At 47.7% G+C, this 22,629-nt stretch overlaps 2 protein-coding genes across 4 annotated transcripts in view; one reads left to right on the top strand and one right to left on the bottom strand.

Annotated features, from left to right (window-relative positions):
* SH3BGRL (SH3 domain binding glutamate rich protein like) overlaps positions 1–4,434 on the bottom strand; it is a 30,673-nt gene extending 26,239 nt beyond the window's left edge. The window contains exon 1 of the mRNA XM_056491342.1: positions 4,163–4,434. Coding sequence (XP_056347317.1) covers positions 4,163–4,207 — 45 coding nt within the window. The 5' untranslated portion in view covers positions 4,208–4,434. The remainder of the gene's footprint in view (positions 1–4,162) is intronic.
* A 6,913-nt stretch (positions 4,435–11,347) lies between these two features.
* Positions 11,348–20,869, top strand: HMGN5 (high mobility group nucleosome binding domain 5). 3 transcript variants are annotated; one of them, XM_056491533.1, is made up of 7 exons: positions 11,348–12,839; positions 13,395–13,438; positions 14,572–14,601; positions 15,241–15,270; positions 15,660–15,710; positions 18,835–18,978; positions 20,161–20,869. In XM_056491533.1, the coding sequence occupies exons 2-7, from the start codon at positions 13,424–13,426 to the stop codon at positions 20,206–20,208; spliced, it is 318 nt and encodes a 105-aa protein (XP_056347508.1). In that variant the 5' UTR covers positions 11,348–12,839; positions 13,395–13,423; the 3' UTR covers positions 20,209–20,869. The 3 variants fall into 3 exon arrangements, with proteins under 3 accessions (XP_056347508.1, XP_056347509.1, XP_056347507.1); XM_056491534.1 differs by lacking the exon at positions 11,348–12,839 and adding an exon at positions 13,128–13,170; XM_056491532.1 differs by lacking the exons at positions 11,348–12,839; positions 13,395–13,438 and having other exon boundaries at positions 14,515–14,601.
* The last annotated feature ends 1,760 nt before the right edge of the window (positions 20,870–22,629 follow it).

Here is a 22,629-nt window from a genome sequence, read left to right as displayed (position 1 = left end):
AGCACAACAAGGGACACTTGTGATGCACACTGATAAGGACTGCATGCACTGAGCCAGCCTGTGGCTGCATTTCCCCCCAGAGCCACCTCCTGCCACGGCAAAGCTGTTGGACTCATGAGCTTCGAGGCCTTTTCCAACCTGAACAATTCTCTGATTCCATGAACCTCACAGCAGCCAAAGAACACAAACACAAAGCACACAGACTCTGCTCATTCTCTGTAAGGGTGGCATTATTTGCATTTATTGTGATCATCTGAGAAAAAAGGCCTTTGGGAGACTTAAATGCAAAACATAATTTTTTTTATACAATCTACATCTCTCCATGTATTACTTCCCTGGGATTCAAACTTCAGAAGGATGAAGCAGCCTCATCAGCCCTCAGCTGTTGAACAGGGAGAAGAGCTGGTGGTTACACATGTTCTTATCACTTCCAGCTCTTCTCCAGAACTCTCCTCCCCCAGAACGCTCCAGGAAGCACTTGCCACTGGTTATATGTCTCCAGTAGCACCAGCAAGTTCTCTGGTGCCTTACTGGGAAAAAAGAAGAGTAATTGCAAGCAAATGTTCAGTCTCCAGACCATGGGCCCCTTTCCTCTTCATTTTCTGGGAGGTCGGGAGGAGAAGATCTACATCCTTTCCCAAGCAAGAAGACAATAAAAGAAAAATATGAACCCTCCACATCCTTAACTTTGTGAATGAAAAATAAACTAAAATTCCCTTCCCTAAAACCATCCCTAAATAGCAGCAGGTCTTTGTAACATGGGACTCAGAGATCATCTCGTTTCTGCCGTGTCTGCAGTCACAGTAGGAGGCAAGGAAAGAAAACCACTCACCACAGCCATCAAAACAAGGGAGGAGGGCAGAGCTGGAAGAGATGGAAATGTAGGATGTAGATCACAAAGATGGAGCACTTGGCTCCAAGGACATCTGGACACCAGATATTTGATGTGGCAGTTTCCACAGCCCACAGCACTGGCAGTGGCACAGGGCAGAGCTCAGCCCAGCACATCCAGTGCTGGCACTTTGGTTCCACAGTCACAGCCTCCAGTTTCAGCCATAGCCCTGGAACTGCAGGGGGGTGTTGGATGAACCAATTCTCTCAAAGTCTGTGCAGTTGCTGGCAACAAATGCACACTTGTGACCAAGAAGAATTTAAGCAGCTGGTTCCCTTCCCTGTGAGATCAATAAAATGGGTAATCCAGCTGCCTTCAGGAAGAAATGGATTCTGGTGCTGGGAAACCTCTTGCCCCAAAACTCAACAAAATACCAAAAATCCTGTAGAGAAAATCACACACTGGATTTGTGGGATTCAGCTTCTTCCCTCCTTGTATCCTTCTCTACCAGAAGCAAGAGTCTCATGACTCCCAGGCCTCTCTTCCTTTCACCTCCTGAAGGATTTCAGTGGGAGGGTGCAGTGAAACCCAGCACAGTCCCTGTTCCGGCAGCACTCCCACACTTCTGAATGCAGCGTTTACATCTCATTTCTGTCCCAGGCTGAGGAACACTGCTCACTTTGACTGTTTGCCATGCAGGAAGGCTCCTGGACAGCAGCTCCACGTGCACATTCCCATGTGAGTGTCCTCACCTCATCTTCATAATTACAGCCCCAGTGCATCCCTGCCCAGCCCACAACTCGCCAGCACAGCATACACAATGAGGGAGATTAAAGACAAGGGGCCACTTCCCAAGCAAGACTTTCAAACACAGCAGGAAACTGGTGCTGGAAATATCACATTATGGAATGAAATTCAAATAGGAGGCCAGACAAGATGTCAATCATCACAGTTTCCAGAAATCCCTTGAAATACACTCATAAAATGAGCAAAGGCTTAGAGATGAGCTTCACTCAGTGTTTTTGCCTCACAGATACATCATACTGAATATAAACATTATAGAGAAAAGTGCCTTGGGGAAACATTTTATACACTGTGATGTGGCAAATTATACCATACAACAAAGCAGGACTTTGCCAATAATAGACCACAAAATTTGGGCACCCTCCAAGACTCACAGCCCCAGGGTGTGAGGTGAGAATCAACCTCAACCCTTTTCTCTTCAGTGGGAGACACTTTCCAGTCTCACAAAAGCTTCTTCAGCTTATAGAAATGGGGCAGGAAGGAGGAGATTTGATACTTATTTCTGGTTTGCTTCCACTCAGGCAAATTAGCCTTTTAAAACCCAAAATAACACAGTGCTGGGTGTCATATGGTACAAAGATGACTTAGCAGGAGTGAGAGCCCTTCCTAGGCTGTTACCCAGTTCAGTCACTTTGCTGCAAACAGCCTTCTCTCTGTTCCATCTCTCTGTAGCAATCTTCTCTGATGTGGATTTTCCATTCCTGGAGTGAGTTATTTCAAATTCAGCACCCAGAAAGGCTTCTCTGGTCCTCCAAGCAAAGCCTGCCTCACCAAGGGTTTTAAGAGCCACAGAAACAACTCATTCCCATTCCCTCCAAAGAGGTGCCTCTCTGTCTTACTTTAGGTTGAAACATCGATTAAAATTCTTATACTGGAAAGAAAACATCACCCAGTGAGGTGCTGAGCTGGTCCTGCCAACAGAAACACCCTCAGTGTACGCAGGAATCTAAGAATGTTCAAGTCTTGCTCATTACCACGAGATCCCTTGAGCTGCTCCAGCTTTAGACACAGGCATGAGTGTATGTATGTGTGTGTGTATATATAAAAATATACACGTCATAAAACTGGCAATTATGTGCACATTACGCTTGAATTCCCCAAAAAACAGACTACACCAACGCTACATTCAAATTCCACAGGCAGGGATGCACAAAGGAGCCTGAAAGGCAGCAGTTAGTCAGACTGGAGCTTTGTAACATGTACAACCCACACAAGGACCACTGGAGAGAACACTAAGCTAATAATTTAAAACTTAATTTAAAACCAGAAAAACACAGTTGGGATTGAGATCTGTGCTTGCACCCCTGGAGCTCAGTATCACCAGATAGACAGAAATCAATAGGTGCCATGAAGAGGGCACTGATAAAAATCTATAGCAACTGAAGCAGTCAACTTGAAACCTATTAACAGCTGCATTAGAAAGAAAGGATTACTTTTCCAATCTGCTGCTTTCCGTCCAGATGATCATTCTGTATGAACCCAGCAGAAATCCCTCTGGATCTCTTTTATGAATGAACTACTCAGGATTTCAAGACCCTCCCCAGATCAGAGTGAAATAATCCTCTGCTTTTCACCACCAACACCAGCACTGTCAGCGCTGGCATCAAGTTTAACAAAAATGACCCGGGAAGGGAGGGACAGCAGGGACACCTGAGGCACAGGCTCCTGTGCCATCTGCAGCCTGTCACCCCAAGCTTACCAACTGGTACTTCATCTGCTGAAGCCCACAGACCAGCGGCTGCACTAAAGCAAAGAAGGAGAATGCACTGAAGGCTTCTTTTTATCTTCTATACATCACTGTCCTCCCAAACTTTGGGGACCTGAAGCACAAACAGTGTCAGGAAAAGGTCATCACACAGCCACAGCTCAGACTCTTTATCTGCACGCAGTAAAAGTCACTGATCATTAACTGCAGTAGCTGGCATTTTCTAAGTCCCTGGCATTTTGTAGTTCTAGCACATCCATACCAAGTGCAACCAAATCCCCCGGATTTCGGGCTCGCAGCATCTCCCGCATGGATCAAACAGAAACCAGATGATCCTGAGGATACAGAGCGACACCTGAACCTAGGCACAAATCCCGCTGTTTCTGTGTATCTGTTCATTTTGCCTTTGAAAAACACAGTCCGAGCTCTGCCTACAACACACTGGGGCCAGAAAAAGCGAAATCCAGTATTCCCAATAGAGCAAGATCCAGAGGCTACTGGGACAGCGGCCACACACGCCTGCCACACTCAACGAGGAATAAACTCATCAAAACCAAATGACGGACGACACATTTAGAATCGAACTTAGAGAAAAACAAAGAAAAAAAAATCCCAAATAGTGGTGGCTGTGCCTTTCCAGCACAGGGCGAGGGGTGCGGGATCACCGAGGAAATGCCGCTTTCCGTCGGCGGCAGCCGCAGCACCGCCCGCACAGCGCCGGGCGCCGTGAGGGGATCGCGGCTGCCCCGGCCTCTCCCCACGCTGCCCGGCCGCCCCCCACGTCCCCTGCCCGGCACAAGTTTCCTCCTGGCGCCGCTTACCGCCGTGGAGCCGGAGGAAGAGGCGATGTAGACCTTGATAACCATGCTGGGAGCGGCGGGATGCGGAGCGGGCGGGCGGTGGGTGTGTGAGGGCGGCTCGGGCGCGGGCTGGGGCTGAGGCGGGAGGGCGGGCGCGGGGAGGCGGCGGGAGCGCTCGCTCCGCCTCGCTCCGCAGCTGCCACCGCCCGAGCCCGGAAGGGCGGAAAATGGTTTTTTAAAAATTAATTAAATAAATAAACGGTGAAAAAGGAAAGGGAAAAAAATGTAGGGGTAAAAAAAAAAAAAAAAAAAAAAAAAAAAAAAGAAAGGGGAGAGGAGGAGCGTTCTCGACGAGCCGCGCGAGACGTGCGGGGGTGGGGGCGGGGGAGCCATGGCGGCGGGGCCGCGCCGAGGGGACGCGGGGGCTCGGGCGGGGTGGCGGCTTCAGGGCGGGGGTGAGAGCGCCGGGGGAACCGGGGGACACCGGGGCGGGAGACAGAGAGAGGGAGGGAGCCAAGCGCGGGGGGTCGCCATGGTAGCGGATCGTTCCCCTTGGTACTGGCTGCCCTGATGGCAGCTCCCCTCACGGCTGGGTCCCCTCATGGCCGCTCCCCTCACGGCTGGATCCCCTCAGGGATGGGTCCCCTCGTGGCCGTTCCCCTCACGGCTGGATCCCCTCAGGGATGGGTCCCCTCGTGGCCGCTCCCCTCACGGCTGGATCCCCTCACGGCTGGATCCCCTCACGGCTGGGTCCCCTCACGGCTGGGTCCCCTCAGGGATGGGTCCCCTCATGGCCGCTCCCCTCACGGCTGGGTTCCCTCATGGCCGCTCCCCTCACGGCTGGATCCCCTCAGGGATGGGTCCCCTCATGGCCGCTCCCCTCACGGCTGGATCCCCTCAGGGATGGGTCCCCTCATGGCCGCTCCCCTCACGGCTGGATCCCCTCAGGGATGGGTCCCCTCATGGCCGCTCCCCTCACGGCCAGCCCCCGTGCCTTGATCTCACACCTCGATCTGGGGCACCAGAAGTCAGGGGTGAGTGGCTGTTTTTGTGAAATGGTGTTTAGAATTAAGAATTTCCTTTTAAAATCTATTGCAGCGTGGAAGGTACTGCCCAAGAGATGTGCCAGCCCATGCCAAAGGACAGGTGGCATACAGCGGAGTCCTTTGCATTCCTGTGGTTAAAGTATCTTCCACACACAAAAAAAAAGGCATCAAATACCCCACATTTTTAATTGTTATAGTAATGGTGACACTCTGTTGAAGGAAATTTATATCCAGCACCTGTCTCCCATTTGCCTCTGGTACTCCAGCTATTACCTCATATATATTTTATTATCTATTCTGATAGCAGGTTCACAACAAATGGAAAATATGTACAGTGATTAGCACAGGAAGCTGCAATTTTACACCTACAAGCTAAGATGAAAGCAAGATGTTTGTTCTGCTCTTGGTGAAAAACAAGGAGGTATTTCTGAAATGAATTTTCCAAACAAGCTTTCCTGTTTCACATTAGTTTGTCTAACAAAAATAAGTCTTTTCAAAAACCCGTTGAATTAAAAAGTATTGAATTAAGTCATCTATATGTGCTTTATTAATTTGCCAATAATAAAGGAAAAAAACTTTTGAGGAGGACATGCTTCAATTTGATATTACTTATGATACTTATCTGAATCTTTGAAGCAGTCATGAGTTTGAAGTATGTTTGAAAAAGCAATAAACCAAAATTTATTGAGCATGATGGTACGTCATAAAAATTCCCTGGTTCAAGGAATTTCAAAATTGAATAAAATAAATGGTGTACTTTCTAATCTGTTTAAAACAAGCTGAGTTAAATCCAGGAGATTAAAATTCTTCAAGGAATGTTTCTTCAGTTGTTTTTGTGCAGCCCCTTCCCAGCTGCTTGAGGAAACACCCTGGGAATTCCTGTTGGCTCCAGCGTGTAACCTGATTCATGGCAAGGAACGCAGGAGGGAGAAACCACAGCTTATCGGAGAGAAGGAAAAAATGAAGGTGGAGAACGGGAGAGGGAGGGTCACTTGAACTTTGGGCTCCCCTGTCATGCTCCTGGCTGGCTGCCAGCTCTCCTCTCCTTGGAGACTTGGAATCAGCTCCTCAGAGGTGAGATTCACCTGGAGCAAGCTGCACCTCATCCTCCTGCCTCCTAAAAACGCTGCTATCATCATTACTCTCCAAACTGCACTCTAGGAGGCATTTTATCTTCATGAAATGAGATTTATTAAGTTAAGAGCAGTACACGAATCAGGTATCGTTGACACAACTTGGCTTTCTTGACTCATAAAAGTAAATTTTCTACTTTATTGGTGGGAAAGTGTGATGTTTTCTATTCCCACGCTATTCCTGTAAAATTCATGGTGTTGTTTTTGTTTGCACTGTTAAACATTTGGGAAGCTGTGAAAGATCTTTCACAAAGTAAACCAAAACCTAAAGCAAAATGACTAAATTTTAGGTGTTCCACAAAGGGTAGCCCAAGGGATTGGCCATCCCAGAGTCATCCTGGGATTTCACAGTAAAACACTGCCAGTGATGGCAAAGATCCTCTAGTTTTTCCCTTACAGCACTGGCAAGGATGGAGCTTTCCCAGTGCTGGCAAATTAAGCTGTTTTAAAATAGAACTGTAAGAAAATCTCACAATGAAAGATACTGCAGTAATCAACTGCAAATTCCCTCTTGTCTAAAAGGTCAGGAAGAACATATTCCACAGCTGCTTTGTAACCACTGAGAGAAATTAATCCAGAATCCACCTGCAAGTAATTTGAGGCTGTGCCAGGGTCCACTCTTGGATCGTGCCAGAGGAGATGATCTGGATCTGTGTGAAATGGAGAATGTGTGATGGGCAAGGGATGTCAGCTCAGTGCTCTCAACAGGAAATCAGAAATCCTGCTTCATTCCCAGTCCCAGCCTGGCAGTAACTGGAGCCAAAGGGAACTGTGACTCAGAGCATCAAAGTCTCCTGGCTTTGCCTGTGTCCTGCTGCATCCCATGGAGGTGGAAACTGCTTCCCTGCTCCAAAGACTCCGTGGGAGCAGGTAGGGAAGTCCAAGAGATCTTCCTCATCTGGAAACTCAGCAAGGCCGGGTTTCCTTGATTTATGTGTAACTGTGGCAATGCTCAGACTCACTCAGCACTCCCAGACCCGCCGGTCCCTGCTCAGCCTCCTAGAGCCAGCCCAGCCCCCCAAACCCGGCTCAGGCCCCCAGGCCCGGCTCAGCCCCCCCAGGCCCGGCTCAGCCCCCCCCAGGCCCGGCTCAGCCCTCCCAGGCCCGGCTCAGCCCCTCCAGGCCCGGCTCAGCCCTCCAGACTCGACTCAGTTTCCGAGGTATGGTTCAGCCCCCCGCCCAAGCCAGGCTTAGCTCCCCCAGACTCAGCTCAGCCCCCCCAGGCCCGGTTCAACAGCCCCCCCATCCCGGCCCCAGACTCGGCTCAGCTCCCCCAGGCCCGGCTCAGTTCCCCTACACAGCTCAGCCCCCCCAGGCTCGGCTCAGCCTGCCGGGGCGCGCCCCCTGCTGGCGCTCGGCGGGACCGCGGCCAGGGCCCGACCCGCTCCCCTCGGCCCGAGAGGAGGAGGAAGAGGTGGAGGAAGAAAGGGAGGACGAGGAAGAAAGGGAAGAGAGAGTTCCCTGGGGCTCTGTGACACACAGGAAGGCTGGGGACTTACCTTGGAGAGTGGGGATCAGCAATGCTTTCAAAGACCCCTGGAATCATTGAGGTCGGAAAAGCCCTTTGAGACCATGGATCCAACTGTTCACGCAGCACTGCCATGGCCACCACTAACCCATCTCCCCGAGTGTCACATCTACACAATTTTGAACCCTTTCAGGATATTTTCCACCACTTCCCTGTTTTGAAGACAATCTCCCACCCAGAGAGAGGCTTGCCACAACTCCTCACTGAACGTTTAATCCCTGCTTTTCCGTGTGCTCCAGACTGGCCATCCGTCCTCCCAGCCCCAAGCCAGCAGCCAGCCTGGGCTCTGGCAAAGCCTGTGCCTGCTCCTGGAGGGCACTGAGTTACAAGGAAGGGAATACTGCAGCAGATACATCCAAGGAGTAGCAGCATCCCACTAACAGAGACAGAGAGTAGATCTAGATTAGGTATTAGGAAAAAATTGTAAGGGTTGCGAGGCTCTGGCACAAGTTCCCAGAGAAGCTGTGGCTGCCCCATCCCTGGGAGTGTCCAAGGCAAGGTTGGATGAGATGTGGAGCAACCCAGGTAGTGGAAGGTGTTGCTGCAGTGGCAGGGGTGGAATGAGATGAGCTTTAAAGTCCCTTCCTGAGATTCTGTGATTCTGTGAAGTGAAACATAAAGATAATTGTGTAAAAACAGAGTTTGGCACATGACTTACAAAAAAATTCAAACCCACAATAAGTCATTTTTCAGTCTTGGCAGGAGCAGGCCTGAAAGATAATTTCTAGTACCAGGTTGCCACGGAGAGCTTACAGAAACATGCAGAAAAGACAAAATTGGGGCAGAAAACCCCAGTGAGATTTTTGCATGTGTTTGTGGAGGAGGAGGAGGAGGGTGGGGAGTTCCCAGACAGGAACTCACGAGCTCGCCTGAGGATCTGTCTCGCACCAAAGCACCGGGTTGGGGTGGAACCAATGGACACAGCGAATAATAACAACCTAACCATTGCCAGATGGTCCTCCCTGCACCCCTGGAGAGGGTAAAAGGGCTTCCACACAGCCTCAGGACATGACTGGTGCTCCCAGCTTTTACAATCCATTCCCAGGGAGTATCAGCAACTGAGAGGGTTGTGACCAAGAAAGCTCAGCAGAGTTTCCCAAACCATCCTACCTTTAGCACTGATTTTGAACTTATTTTACCAGAAGTCTCCCCAGAAGCCATTTGAAGATTCCCAGAGGATCTGGGGTGAGCAAGTCTGTGAGCAGACCCTTTAACCAAAGCTGACTCAGTCCTAGGAGACTCTGAGGCCTCTGCAAAGTCTGAGACTGCGAATGCAAGGGGCTGTCTCCAAGTATGTAAAACCCCCCAACACCTTATGGCAGGCAGCAGATGCTGATTTGCAGCCCCATTTCCTTCCTTCCAGCTGGCTCCGAGCTCACAGCCAGCAGGAACTGCAGGTTTCTCACAGGATGGGCTTGAGAAAGGCAAGATTTAGTGCTCAGAACACAGAATGTGATCTGTCCAGCCCAGACCTGGGTCAGAGGGAGCCAGACAAGGCTGTTGGCAGATTTCAGATTCGTGTCTTCTGCCTTTCAGGGCAGCCAACCTTGAAGGCCCAGTTGCAAAGTGTCCTTTAACAGCATTAACAGAATGACTATTCCTGTTATTTGGGCTGGAAACCTGGTATCTCATAGAATCTCAGGATGGTTTGGGTTGGAAGAGACCTTCAAGCTCATGCAGTGCCATCCCCTACCATGGTCAGGGACACCTTCCACTGTCCCAGGCTGCTCCAAGCCCCATCCAGCCTGGCCTTGGATACTTCCAGGGATCCAGGGGCAGCCACAACTTCTCTGGACAATCTGTGCCAGTGTGTTGTAGATGAAAATAGACATTTACATTTATTTGTGTACACCAAATCTGTGAATAATCTCCTTTGTGTCAGATGAGGAAATACATTTTCTGGTTTAGAATGCCTGACTGAACATCTGTCCTAGAATGGAGTGCACCAGCTCCCAAAGGTGCCAGCATTTTTCTGTTGACTATCAAAGTAGTCCAGACAACTCCAGTGTGATCTCCTGCTTTGGGACAGATGCTTGAAGCTCCCTGGAAGTCATTCTTGTATCCTCTTACCTGTGTTTTATGTTTAATACAATTCTGGAGCATGTAGTCACCCCCTTCACTATCAGGGACCAGGTAAGAAGCTGTAGCTAAGCCAAAGGTTTTATTGAAGCACAGATACACAGACTCAATAAGAATCTTAAATTCCTCATCCTCATCTTCCCAAATTAATAAGCTCTAAATGTTTTATTGCAATCAATACAGAATTTGACACATAAATCAATTTTTACCCAGGACAAACCACAGAATCGCCCGGGACAAACTATAAAATTAACAAAGCACAAACCTCTTCTGTAGATCAATAATCCACTTATCCCAAAAGTTATATAAAATAAGGCAGAAGGACACTTTAAATACCAGGTAGAGAACACAAAAATGTGTTTTGTGGTATTTTGCCACAAAAATATGTATTAATATTACTGGTCATATGTACCATGACTACGACACACACAGAATCCTGATTTCCCTTCCTCTGAACTCATGACTGTGGGGCTGTTGCTCAGTTAAATGAACCAGGCTGAAAGCAGAATGTGTGGAAAGGAATCTCCCAAAGTTCCAACCCCCACAAATTTTAGCACAAAGGAATGAGAAAGGACAAGGTATCTGACTGCCTGTTCCAGGAAGGTGAGAAGTCAATCACCCAAGAGTGATTTAGATCTGTTCTGCCTTTATTCAGCAATGTCCTGATCTACTTCAGTTCAAGAAGGGAGTCCTGGAAAAAATTCTGAAGTACTACAGTTCCCTGATATCAGAAGCAGGCCCTCCTCTGCAGGATATTCCCAATTTTCAAACCATTCCTCAGCATGTGAGCATCACTCTGTAAGTTCAGTGTGGGCTGTTGAGACTGGCCATCCTGTGCTGGTCACTTTTGGTTTGATGTTTCTGTTTGCAGACTAGATGGATTTTCCTCTGGAATCAATGACTCCTTATAGAAAGAGAATTCAAATTTTAGCATGGAATTCTCTCATTGAAACAGCAGCACACAAAAAGATTAATTTCTGATTCATTGCTTTGATTTGAGATGATGCATATATTCAGTTTTAGGTGATTTTGTACTGAATAAAAAATGTGAGTTTGGGCAAAACATCCAAAAAGTCATATGTTACAAACTAATGCTCCAGAATAAACTTATTCTCCTGGTTACAACCAGGTCTGTAATTTCCTGCACAGTTACAGCCATTTATACTTGTAGCATAACAGCAGCTTATCCTGTCTCTTCAGAGGGAAATCATCTTCTCACTAGTCTTTATTTAGGTCAGTTTATGGTTTAATGATTTTTTTTTAAATAAAACTGTTTGAGAAAATGTAAAGATAAAAAAGAAGGCAGAGCAAATATAATGCAAGAATCAGTTGTGAATTTTAAATCTGTGCTTCACTTGCACATTTTGATCCAAAATGTTGGTCATGCAAGTTGTCCAGAAGATGTTGGCAGACCCTTCAATAAATTCCCATTTCTCTTCCACAAAGACTTCTCTCAGAATATAGAAAGGATGAAAGAGTAACTGCAGGGAGACAGGAGAAACCTCCTGAGGCAAGTCAAGCACAGACCTTGATGGTAATGGAGAACTCAAAGACCAAGAGCTCTTGAAATGTGTTTCAGGCCACATTTTATTCAGAAGATGGAGAAAACTATTGGAAACGCTATTTAAAATGTTGGTTAACAAGGAGAACTTGAAGGAGGTGTGATTGTACTTGGTTACATGGTTACAATGAGGCTGGAAAATGCCTTCCCCATGATTCAGGAGGCCAGTCAGAGCCATCCTTAAATAATTGGTGTGTTTTAACAAAATAATCATGGCATTGATGGATCAACATTGACTGGAGGAAGGGGGAGAAGGGTGATTCCATGGACGGAAAATTGCTCAGCTTAACTGCAAAGTGCAGGAAGATAATAAACTATTGACATCTCGGCCCTTGGAGAGGGGGGTGACGTAAAAAGTGACAAATCAAAAAGTCACCATGAATTTGTCAAGAACGGGGGAACAGCTGTTCAGGGAGCAGCACTGAAAGGGATCTGGGGATTACAGGGGATCAGGAGGAGTCTGAACCAACATGGTGATGCTGTTGCTGACTCTGCAAATGCCACGCTCAGATCTGTTACCTAATTAACCTGATTACTGGGTACAGACCTGGGCAGGAATGCCAAGTGGAGTCCAGAGGAGCCTAAGAATGACAAAAGGTTTAGAAAATATGGCCTATGAGATCATGAGGCCTCCAAGAATTTGTTTAGTCTAGAAAAACGAAGTTTTAGGGAGAAAATGATAATATTATGTGAAACAACAGGGTTTGTAAAATGTTATTGGAATTTGATGCTCATTAATCATTCTTTGGATCTGCTGAATCTGAAAGAAGCTGAAATTCACAACCAAAGTACAGTTTAGATGCTGGGGAAAGCTTTGGGGGGTTAAGGCCAGTTGGGTGCTGGAACTGGCTTTCTAGGAAGATTACAGAATCCACTTTATTGTAGGTTTTAGAAAGGGCTGTCCTGGCTTAGGGCAGGAACAGTAACACCTCAGAGCAGCAGTTCTTGCTTCAAGTCTTACTGCAAAGTGCTTTGGTCCTGAAGGTGGTATTAACACACCTTGTGCTTTCCCTTTGGAAATACACAAAATAAATGGTGGAGGCACTGCCAGACATTGCAGCTATGATGGAAACGAGAGCCGATTTTCCTTAATCCCCGCCGAAATCTGAGACTTCACCTTGCGAACAACCTCAGGCTCGCAGGCCCCGCTCCGGGGCCAAGCTCAACGGCGCCAGCCGAGGTGCACCGGCCCAAGAGGCCGGTCCGAGCGCCAACTGCTCCGGCAATCCCGGGGAGTTAAACCGCCCGCTGAGCCCGCGCGGGCCGCGCCGGGCCGGACAAAGGCCGCAGCCCCCTCTCTCCCTCCCTCCGCCGGCCGAGGCCACGGGCGGGCCGCGGCCCTTTCCAACAGGTACCGCAGGGCCCGCAGGCCGCGGGGCCGAGGCGGCCATGTTGTGTTCCTGCGGCCTGCGGGAACTTTGCGGGAAGTTTGCGGGGCGGCGGGCGGGGGGCCGGGCCCGGGGGCGGCGGGCGGCGCGGGGCCCCGCGGCGGGCGGGCGGAGGCGGCGGCGCCGGGGCCGCGCTGCCGGGCCGCGCACACGCGGAAAGCGCGCGGCGCTCGCGCTACGGCCGCCCCGCCCCCGCCCCGCCCCCGCGCCGCTCCCCGCGCCCCCATTGGCCGTTGCGGCCGTCACTCAGCGGCCGGGCCCATCTCGCGCTCCCCATTCATGCAGTTTGGTTGCGTGTTGGTGTATTTTACTGTTTGCAATAAAGAGGGGGGGATTTTTTTTTTTTGTTCAGTTTCTGCCGCAATTAACTCTTGGTCCCTTAAACATCTTCCGTTTTATTTTGGGTTTTTTTTTACTGTCTATTTTTTTCTTTTTTTTTTTTTTTTTTTTTTTTTTGCAGGACGGTCGGAACAGTTTTCGCCGCTTCCATTTATTTTTCGATATCTTATCTCTATTAGGTTTTGCAATCAACTATTAAGGTGCAACTATGCCCAAAAGAAAGGTAAGTACGAAAAAAAAATAATTGAAAAACGAGGGAAGGCAGATGGGGAGCGAAGGGGGAGAGATTAAAGCGGCAATCGCGGAAATTTAGCTGTAAAAAAAAAAAAAAATTTAGCGCGCGCGCGCGTGTGTGTGGAGTTTTTTGGTTTTTTTGGTTGGTTTCTCTTTTTTTGCATTTTTAATTTTTGGTGTGTGCCCTAGAGCGGAGCGGGGAGCGGAGGGAGAGGGCTCGGGGCGGGCAGGGCAGCGCGGCGAGTTCACTTTTGGGCTGTTTTGTTTGGGAAGGAGGAGAAGGCTGGAGCAGCAGTGTCTCCATGCTGGATTACAAACAGCCATAGTGCTGTGCTGCCCCTGTGGAGAACGCGGGGCAGCAAAACCCCCCCAAAACCTGCGCCACGACCCCCCCAGGCCCCCCCACCCACCTCCGCCAGCCTTTTAATCCCCATCGCGCCATTCCCGGCTGGATTCGTCTTTAAACGTCGCCTCTTTCTCCTGCGTTTGCCTTTGTTCTCCTTTTTTTTTTTTTTGCCTCCCACTTCTTGTCATACCAGATGGTTGTGCAATGGTAATTTGGGGCCATTAGGCGGCGCAGAATTTGAAACTGGCCTTCAAGGAAAGCGGGGAAAAGGGATTTATCACCGTAGTGAAGAACTTTGGGGCAGCGGGAAAATGGGGCGCCCCCCCCTCCCCTCACAGCGCGGGCTGGGGGGGCGGGGCGGGGACGCGGTCGCCCCTCAATCACCGGGGCGCCCGCCCGAGGGGTTTCGGCCCGTTCGAGGCGCCTCCCGGCCCCGCACGGGGCCGCCGGGGGCCTGGAGCGAGTCGAAACGCCTCGGGCGGGCGCGATCGCCGCGTTCCCGGTTCTCCCTCATTGTCCTTGCGGGGCCCGCGGCGACCTTGTTGTGTGAGGGGAAATTGGCGGGAACTTTTCGAACTCGACGTGATGACGTTTCCCTGGCGGCCGCGGGGCATTGTGGGAGCTGTAGTCCGTGAGGCGGCGGGGATGGGGGGAGGCCGCCATTGCTGCGGGTGGTGTTGGGGGGCCCTGTGAGCCCCCCCCGCTCCCCTCAGGGCTCAGGTGTGGTCACACGCATGGTACTGCCTTCTCACCTCAGTGTCTCGCTTTCCTTGCAGGCTCCAGCTGAAGGCGAGGCAAAGGAGGAGGTAGGAGTTGTGTGTGGTTCCTACTCCAAGAATTCCTGTGGGGTTCTGCAGAAACTAAAAAGTCCACAGCTCATGAGAGGTGTTCAGCCCCTGGGGGTGGCCTGTGCCTGGTTTTGGGGTGCTCAAGGCCATCACTGTCCCTGAGGTGGTGCTGGGGGTCCAGCAGCTCCTTGGGCTGAAGTCAGGGACAGGTTCCAGTGGGAATGTGTCCTTTTGAGCCTCACAACTCCTGCAAGTAAAGAAACTTCATCCTTTACCACCTCAGCAGAGTAAAGTGGTGTCAGCAGAGAACTGCTGAGCAGGAGTGCACTTCGAGGAAGTCATAGAATACCTGAGCTGGACCTACATGGAATCACAGCTTGGTTTGGGTTAGAAGGACCCTAAACTCATCCAGTGCCACCCCCTGGTGACACCTGCCACCATCCCAGGCTGCTCCAAGCCCCTTCCAGTCTGGCCTTGGACACTTCCAGGGATGGGGAGTCATCAAGGCCCTCACCTTGCCCATATTAATGCCCATAATTTCATAAATTCTGGGATTTCTATGGGGTTTCATGATGCCATGTTATTTTGGGTGGAAGTTATGAGAAAGCTGTGCTTTATGTCTCTCTGAATTTTACTGATGTATCTTTCCTTATGCAGCCAAAGAGAAGGTCAGCCAGACTATCTGCTGTGAGTATCTGTATTTGTCTTTTAATATTTTTTCACTTGGGATGGGGACAGTTAAAAATAAACTCTTGGAGTTTTTCCCCCAGAATTGGAAAAGGCATGCTTAGAGTATTGCAGTATTTAAAATTCCCTGAACATCCATCCCCACATCCCAGGCTTTTCACATGAGATAAAATGTCTGTGTTAGTGCACATTCCATCTGGGCACAAGTACCCAGAGTTAAGGAATATTGATGTCAGGATGGATTTGTTCCCTGTAGGACATCTCCATACAAAAGCTCTTGGCTCTGTAAATCACCTGCTCTCTCCTTAGCCTGGTAATTTTCTCACTGATTTTAAGTATGAATATTTATTTCTGGTATTTACCTGATTTGTTTCTTGTGTTTTTTGCAGAAACCTGCTCCACCCAAACCGGAGCCAAAGCCCAAAAAGGCAGCACCTAAGGTAAGGGTCTTGAACTGAAGTTACATTTTCCTTCTCAAGGTATTTACAGGCATAAACCCCCCACAATTAACCACTTTGCTTATTCACAATTATCCTGAAAGCTTTAGGATGGAATTATGTGAGCTAAAAGAATGGGAATGACAGAATTTTATCCAATTTCTACTGAAGGAATGTGGTAAACTGAGCAGATTTGAAATCCCTTGTGGTGAGGCTTTGCTGCTAGTTTACAAGGCCATTCTGAAGTTTCATATAATGCATTGTTGGGAAAATGATGCTTGGAATAGAGATCAGAGACTCAATTAGAGGAGGCATTGAAAATCGTGCTTTTAATTACAGTTTCTTACTATATATCCATTCTGAGGCCCTCTCTGCAGTTATTTATCAGTTTATCACATTTTAATCACTCAGAGTCCTAGAGACCCCTTTGGCAGGGTATTTTTGGAAATCTCAAAAACATTGGCATGTCTGACAGTATAATTAAAAAATAAACTATTAAAAGCTCTTTTTTAGTTTGGAGCAACAGCTTGAAATTTCAAAGGGAGCAGTTCTGCAATATATGAGGGATTTCTTTCCATCCCTTTCTTATCAGCCTTCCCAGCCATCAGTTTGCAGTGCTTTTTGTTAGATTTTTCTGTAAACATTTAAGATTTTGCAGCTTAAAAAAACCAATAAACACCCCAGCAACAAAACTTCAGTGATTGTTTTTAACCTGTTCCTGTCACACATTTTCCTTGTGGTTTGGGATGATGAAGTGGGCAAAGCACATGGGGGAGAGATGCTTTGGTTGCAGAGGGGGATGATGGGCTGGGAACCAGGAGCTTTTTCCTTTTCATTTGAAAAGGAATTTGCAATTGCCTATGACCCAGCAGACTTCCAGGTGAGGGACCTGTCTCCCTCCACATCCTCTGTGTGGAGCAGCAGAGATGCTGTGGAAAAGAGAGAAGCCCATGTGTCATTTTGGGCTCAGCTCTGTAATCTCAGAGCTGTGCAGAGTGAGGTTTTCCCATTCCATCTTGTCCCTGCAGCTGGAATTCTAGACCACATTCCTGGCTGGATGGAGCACTGGACACTCAGCATTGCACTTCCCTCTAGTGGCTGGTGCCCCAGGCAGAGCAGAGCCAGCTGCTGGTGGCACACAGGGCAGGGAGCAGTGGCTGATCCACACTGCTGGCTTTGGGTTTTTATTTTCATGGAAGCATCGTGGGGTTTAAACACTAAACAGTTCACTAAAGTAAACCACTAGACATTAAAGTTAACTGAATGTGAAAAGTTACAGGAACAGGGATGCAAGAGTTAAGGTCTGTAAGGGACTGGCAAAGCTTTGTTTGGGCCCCCAGTGCACAGCTGGGTGTTGTCTCCCTTTGGGATCTTGCAGGGATCCCCTGGGAGCTGTGCCTTGGGAATTGCCCCCAGCAAGTCTTGGGAAGTGTTGTTCCTCCTGTTCCTGAGGTGCTGTTTGAAGCCAGGACACTTAAGCTGCACAATTGGCTCTCTAGAGCTCCTCAAACTGCATCAACACCTGTGCAAAGGGTGATGGAGTGAGGATTGTGGAGGCATTTTTAATTAGTGTCTGCCCCAAGTGCTTTACTTGTCAGCCTTCAGGATCCTGGAATGGTTTCCTGTGTGTCAAAATAGATTTCACCTCTTAAACTTTGCCATATTGAAAAACATGGAGCTGGCAAAGGAGTTTTGTCATTTCTAAAATGCAGGACCTGATTATTGAATCAAAATTATTGAGGAAAATGAGCACAGTGCTGTAGCTGAGGACCTGTTGTGTCCTGTGGGACCCTTTCTCTCCAGTCTGCCCAGCCATGGAAGTCAGTTCCATGGATTCTCCTCCAGTGCTTTCTGAAGAGGGACTTTTCCAGCACAGAGAAATGGTTTTAGCTTTGTTAATACTTTGTTGTGGAGTTTTCTTGTGGGGTAAGGGAACAGATAAGCAGAATTACAATTGTAATTCTAAATCTCATTGCTAGACAGCAACAGGATACTGGGTATCCCAAAAGTCCTGACTCTCACTGCAGGAGAGTTTTCCAGGTGGGATGAAATTCCTCAGACTGAGGAGTGAGGTTAGAGAGGAAAGAAACCCTCACTCACTGAATGTACTGACCCCACCTTAAATTTTCTGCATTATTGGAGGATTTGCTGTTTATTTTGGTGAATTTTTAATAACTGAAGAATCAGGTGACTTGACCCTTTAACACTCTGAGTTTGCCCTTATCTGCTCATTTTTAAGGTGAATTAACTTCATGCATTAGTAACTAAGGGACTGAAGAAGGTAAACTTTTGGTAACTTGTAGTCACTGAGACAAATCTCCTGAGTAGATAAATGTATATGCAGTGATTTTCATTTACTCTCACTCAGCTGTGAGTAGATCTTGCAGGGTTTCTGGCTCCTCTGTGGGAAGTAGGTTAATCAAGCAAGGGGCTGAGCCAGTGCTGTTACTTATTGGCAGCAAGAGGCACATCCTTGGAAGGGAAATTAATGAGGGTCAGGTATTTGGGTCAGGATCTGACCTTGCTATGGAAAGTTATTGCTACAGAAGCATTGAGTTTTGGATTTTGTTTTGATTTAGCCTGATCCACATATAAGAATCTGCACTTAAATAATAAATGCAACTCTCTTGTGGTTAGCAAAGTGATGCTGTTGAGCCCCCAGTTTTTCTGGCATGGAAGTGGTTTATTATCACAAGGAACATTTCTGGCAGGGAAGGGGGAAAGTCCTTTGCCTACAGCTTTGTTACACTTTTCTAAATAGGCATTACCAGCACATCTGAAGTATTCTGGTGTTTGCACATATTGGTTTTATTCTGTGGCTGCCTTTCAGCAGCAGGGCAGAAGTACAGGCCAGCTCAACATTTTTTAGCTAATTTAATTGAATGCCTATTTAAAATAAGAATTCTTTTAACCCCAGCCATGGCTGCTTTTATATTCTGCACTTCCCTGTAGCATATTCAGGACAGACAGAAGGAAAACACTTCTCCTGTGAAACTTTGATCTCATCTTTGTCAATAGGAAGTTTGGAGGTAGAAGGAGGTCGTGCAGAGCATTTTGGAGTTGAGAACATGCTGATGTACAAGGTGGAAATTAGGATTTAATATATTACTGTCTGTTTTCTTCACAGAAAGAAAAAGCAGCAAATGATAAAAAGGAGGACAAAAAGGCAGCAACAAAAGGGAAGAAAGGAGCCAAAGGCAAAGAGGAAACTAAACAAGAGGATGCTAAAGAAGAAAACCACTCTGAAAATGGAGATACCAAAACTAATGAGGTACTTTAGCTCCACTAAAGCTGGGAACAGAGCCAGCTGTGCTGGAAGTACAGCTGCAGGAGCTCTGCTGGGCTCCAGAGGGTGGGGGGGTCACTGCCACCCTGAGGACAGCAGCTGTGGTACCTGCCCAGGGAGAGCCTGCAGGAATGGCCTGCTCCTTGCAGCTCCTTGCTGCTCTGTGCTGGAGCCCTTCCACAGGTGCTGTCTGCTGGCCCTGGGCCCTCTCAGGGCTGAGCCACAGCAGTGCCCAAGGTTTGGGGAGCAGGGACATCATCACCCTCCAGCCCTGAGCTGACCTTGCACATCCCCTCTGGACTGCTGGGCTCCTCTGCTGCTCAGCACGGGTTGGTGCTGGGCCAGAAATCTGGTTTAGAGTTCTACACAATTCTTTAAAACAATTATTTGCCTCAGAACAATTCAACAGGAGATTTGCAAAGTAGACTCAGTCTTGTCTCTTGTCTGCAGCTTCTTCTCCCAGGTCCCTGCTGTGGGAGCTCCTTTGGCTGGGTGCAGCTGCAGGCTCCTTCCTGTGCTGCTGGGATGTCCCAGCAGATTCCTTGCTGAGAGTGAAGCAGTGTTTGCTCAGGGCTGTCTGCCCATGGCCCAGCCCAGCTCAGTGTTCTGTCACTTCATGGGGTGTCTCTTCATGGGTTGAGTGTCACCATCCAGCCCAGGGCCCTTTATTTCATTTCTAAAACAAGATCAGGAGCTGCTTGGTTAAAGCTCTACATGGCTCATGTGCTTCAGAGGGGCTTTGAGGGAGCTTTGCAGGTCTGATGTGTTGACTTGAAAAGTAAAAGCACATTTTTATAGAGAAAGGTGAGAGGTGATTCCCCAGAGTTTAGACAGAATGGGATTGTGGTTGATGTGTAATTCTTCCACTGTCCTATGATGAGGGCTTGAACTTCCCTAACATATCATTGGTACTAATTAAAATATATTCCAAACCTGCCTCCCTGCAGGCACTCACTCCAGAATTACCTCACTAATTAATACTCCTGTGTTTGTATTTTAAGAATTATCAGCCCATTGTTGTGTCAATATTTTCTGTGCATTTCTGTTTATCCACACAAAGTTTCATCCAGATCTGTGTTAACAAACTGCTCTCTTTATGATGCTGGTTAGATTGGAATCCAATTAGCTTTACCAATAATATTTCTGTTCTTCCCAACCCCTTTTTAGGCACCAGCTGCTGAAGCATCTGATGATAAGGAAGCCAAGTCCGAGTAATGTTAACCCTGCCCTAGATCTCCATCATTTGGTATCCGTACCTCCATGCTGTATTGTTAACAGAGAGGAATATTTTTATCAACTATTTTATAAATGCAGGTTTTTTTAGCATGAATTTAATTATGGAACATCTTCATCTCGGTTACTTGGGAATTAAATCCCTAACAAACAAAACAAAACAACAAAAAAAAAGTCATTGTTTTTAAATTTTGTGATTGTAATAGTTTGTATGGTACATGGAAAGAATAAGTGGTGGTAGCTTTTGACTTCTGTCAGTGTGTCCCTTTTTGTGTAAGTCATGCTTACAGACTTCAGATTTTAATTTTTCCCTTGTATGTGTTGTATGGTTTCTTAAAGTGGGGAGGTCTCAAAACAAATAACCGTGTGAAACATTCCAGTGGTTCTGTGGGTTGCTTTTATAAAGAAGGTGAGCTATTTTCATGAAAAAACCTAAGAGCTGGAAATCTGTTGTTTCCCAAATGTAATTTTATTTTGTCAGTTTTGAAAAAAAAAAAAAAGAAAAATAAATAAATAAAAGTGTAATCCTGTTTTTAAATGAAATACAAACATTTCTTTTCAAAAAGGGCAGGTTGGTTGTATGTACCCACTGTTAGGAATTTTGCTGGATTTATCTTAATAAAAAAGACTCCTCAAAAGCTGATTGTGGTTTGTTGCTTGTGCTGCTGGAAAGTTCCCAAATTCCAGGAGAGCTGCAGTGGGAGAGGGAGAGCCCGTGGAGCTGGAGAGCTTTGGGCTTTTGCCTGGGGCTGGAGCCCCTCTCTGCCTCAGCTGTGACTCCCATTAATCCAGGCCCCCTTTTTCTGGGAGAGAACTGGACCAGACCAGTGAACTGGGGTTAAGTACCAGGTTTTTTATGCAATTTTATCAACTTCTGCTTTTATAGAAAGTCTCTTTGCATCCATGGCCAACTACAGGATATATTTAATAAGAAGAAAAATGTCTGCAATGCAGAAACCTTCTCTCTCCCATTAAACTGTTCCTCAGCCCAGCAATGGGAAATTCCAGGAGTTTGAATATTTTGTGTCCAAACCCCAAACAGCATCTCAGTGAGAGTGTCTTGGATTCAGTGGGGTTCAGGATCAGCCCCCAGGGCCACTGGAGGATCTTTAAATGTGGATTTTATTTTCCAGGCCTGAGGCACTGGGGGTTTTTATTCCTGCTGCTCCACCTGTTCTGTACAAGTGCTCAGGGTTAACTGGGCTCCAGCTGCCCCAGCAGTGAAGGTGAGGGAGTTCTGAGGGCCTTTTCCTTGGCAGTATTCCCTTGATCCAGCAGAGATTTTGGGGCATGCTCTGGTCTCTCCTCCAGTGAAAACTGCTGGAGCAGTAACTGGATTCCCTGTGCCTGGTGGAAGTGTGCTGAGGTGTGGGCAAAACCAGGGTTCGATGGGATATTGGGAGGGAATTCCTGGCTGTGAGGGTCCTAAAACCCAGGCACAGGTTCCCAGAGAAGTTGTAGCTGCTCCTGGATCCTTGGAAGTGTCCAAGGTCAGGCTGGATGGGGCTTGGAGCAACCTGGGCTAGTGAAAGGTGTCCCTGCTATGGGCAGGGGTGGATTAGATGATCTCTAAGTTCTTTTCTCACCCAAATCATTCCATGATTCCATGAGTTTAGCCATTGCTAAGAAATCCCAATGGGCCTGTACTGCTCCAGGGAGAGAATGCATATTGGAAATATTTTCAATTTGTGTTATTTCCTACCCCAGTGGTTTCTGTAGAAGGGCTTTGAACAGGAATCCTGTCCTGCAGGAAGGTGAAGCTCCTGGTGCCATGGCACCATTTCTCTTTGGCTCCAGCCTCCAGTCACTGAGTGTCTCAAGCACTGTGATTTAAGCAGCAGGCACTGAATGGAGCTGATATGTTCTTAGCACAGGATCCATCCATCTGCCAAGGTACAAACAGCCTTTGGAACGAGGTCACTCTGATCCCAAGTCGTGTCTCTGTATCTGAGTCCAGAGGTTATTACACAGAACATACAACTGAGTGTTTGGTTTTGGTTATTTCTTTTCTGAGTGCCAGGGTGGGAGTTGTTCTTAATTCTATAACTATTGTTCTAATCAAATTCTTCTTTCAAATAAGTACAGAAAATTGCCCAAGAACATTTTGCTCAAATTCATAACTTTTCAGAGCCATGGGGTATTGAGAGAGTTGCACAACTGAATGGATTGTCTGGTTTATGCCAAACCCTCCTCCTGGTGTCTAGACACTGAATCCAAGGCCAGCTCCATGGCAGCTCCCAAGCTTGGCTGATTTTGTCTGAAAAGGAGAGGTTTCAAACTGTTGGGCCAACCTACTTCCAGGTTAATTTGGAATTTGTGGAAAATGCCTTCCCTGGGTCCTTGGCTTCCCAGTGTTCTGGGTGTTACCAGCTCTGATGCTGGTTAGGAGAGATCCAAAGATTG

The sequence above is a fragment of the Oenanthe melanoleuca genome, chromosome 4A (genome assembly GCF_029582105.1).
Source record: "Oenanthe melanoleuca isolate GR-GAL-2019-014 chromosome 4A, OMel1.0, whole genome shotgun sequence".
Classification (NCBI taxonomy): domain Eukaryota; kingdom Metazoa; phylum Chordata; class Aves; order Passeriformes; family Muscicapidae; genus Oenanthe; species Oenanthe melanoleuca.
Note: the sequence above shows the minus strand (reverse complement) of the source record. Positions and strands in the feature narration are given on the sequence as shown.

What these genes read in the sequence shown, in the direction of transcription:
- HMGN5 (XM_056491532.1), top strand. Translation starts at nt 14,530, where the DNA reads ATGGTACTGCCTTCTCACCTCAGTGTCTCGCTTTCCTTGCAGGCTCCA. An exon ending in AAGGCGAGGCAAAGGAGGAG is followed by an intron (nt 14,602 to 15,240) that starts GTAGGAGTTGTG and finishes TTCCTTATGCAG; the next exon opens with CCAAAGAGAAGGTCAGCCAG. An exon ending in GAGATACCAAAACTAATGAG is followed by an intron (nt 18,979 to 20,160) that starts GTACTTTAGCTC and finishes ACCCCTTTTTAG; the next exon opens with GCACCAGCTGCTGAAGCATC.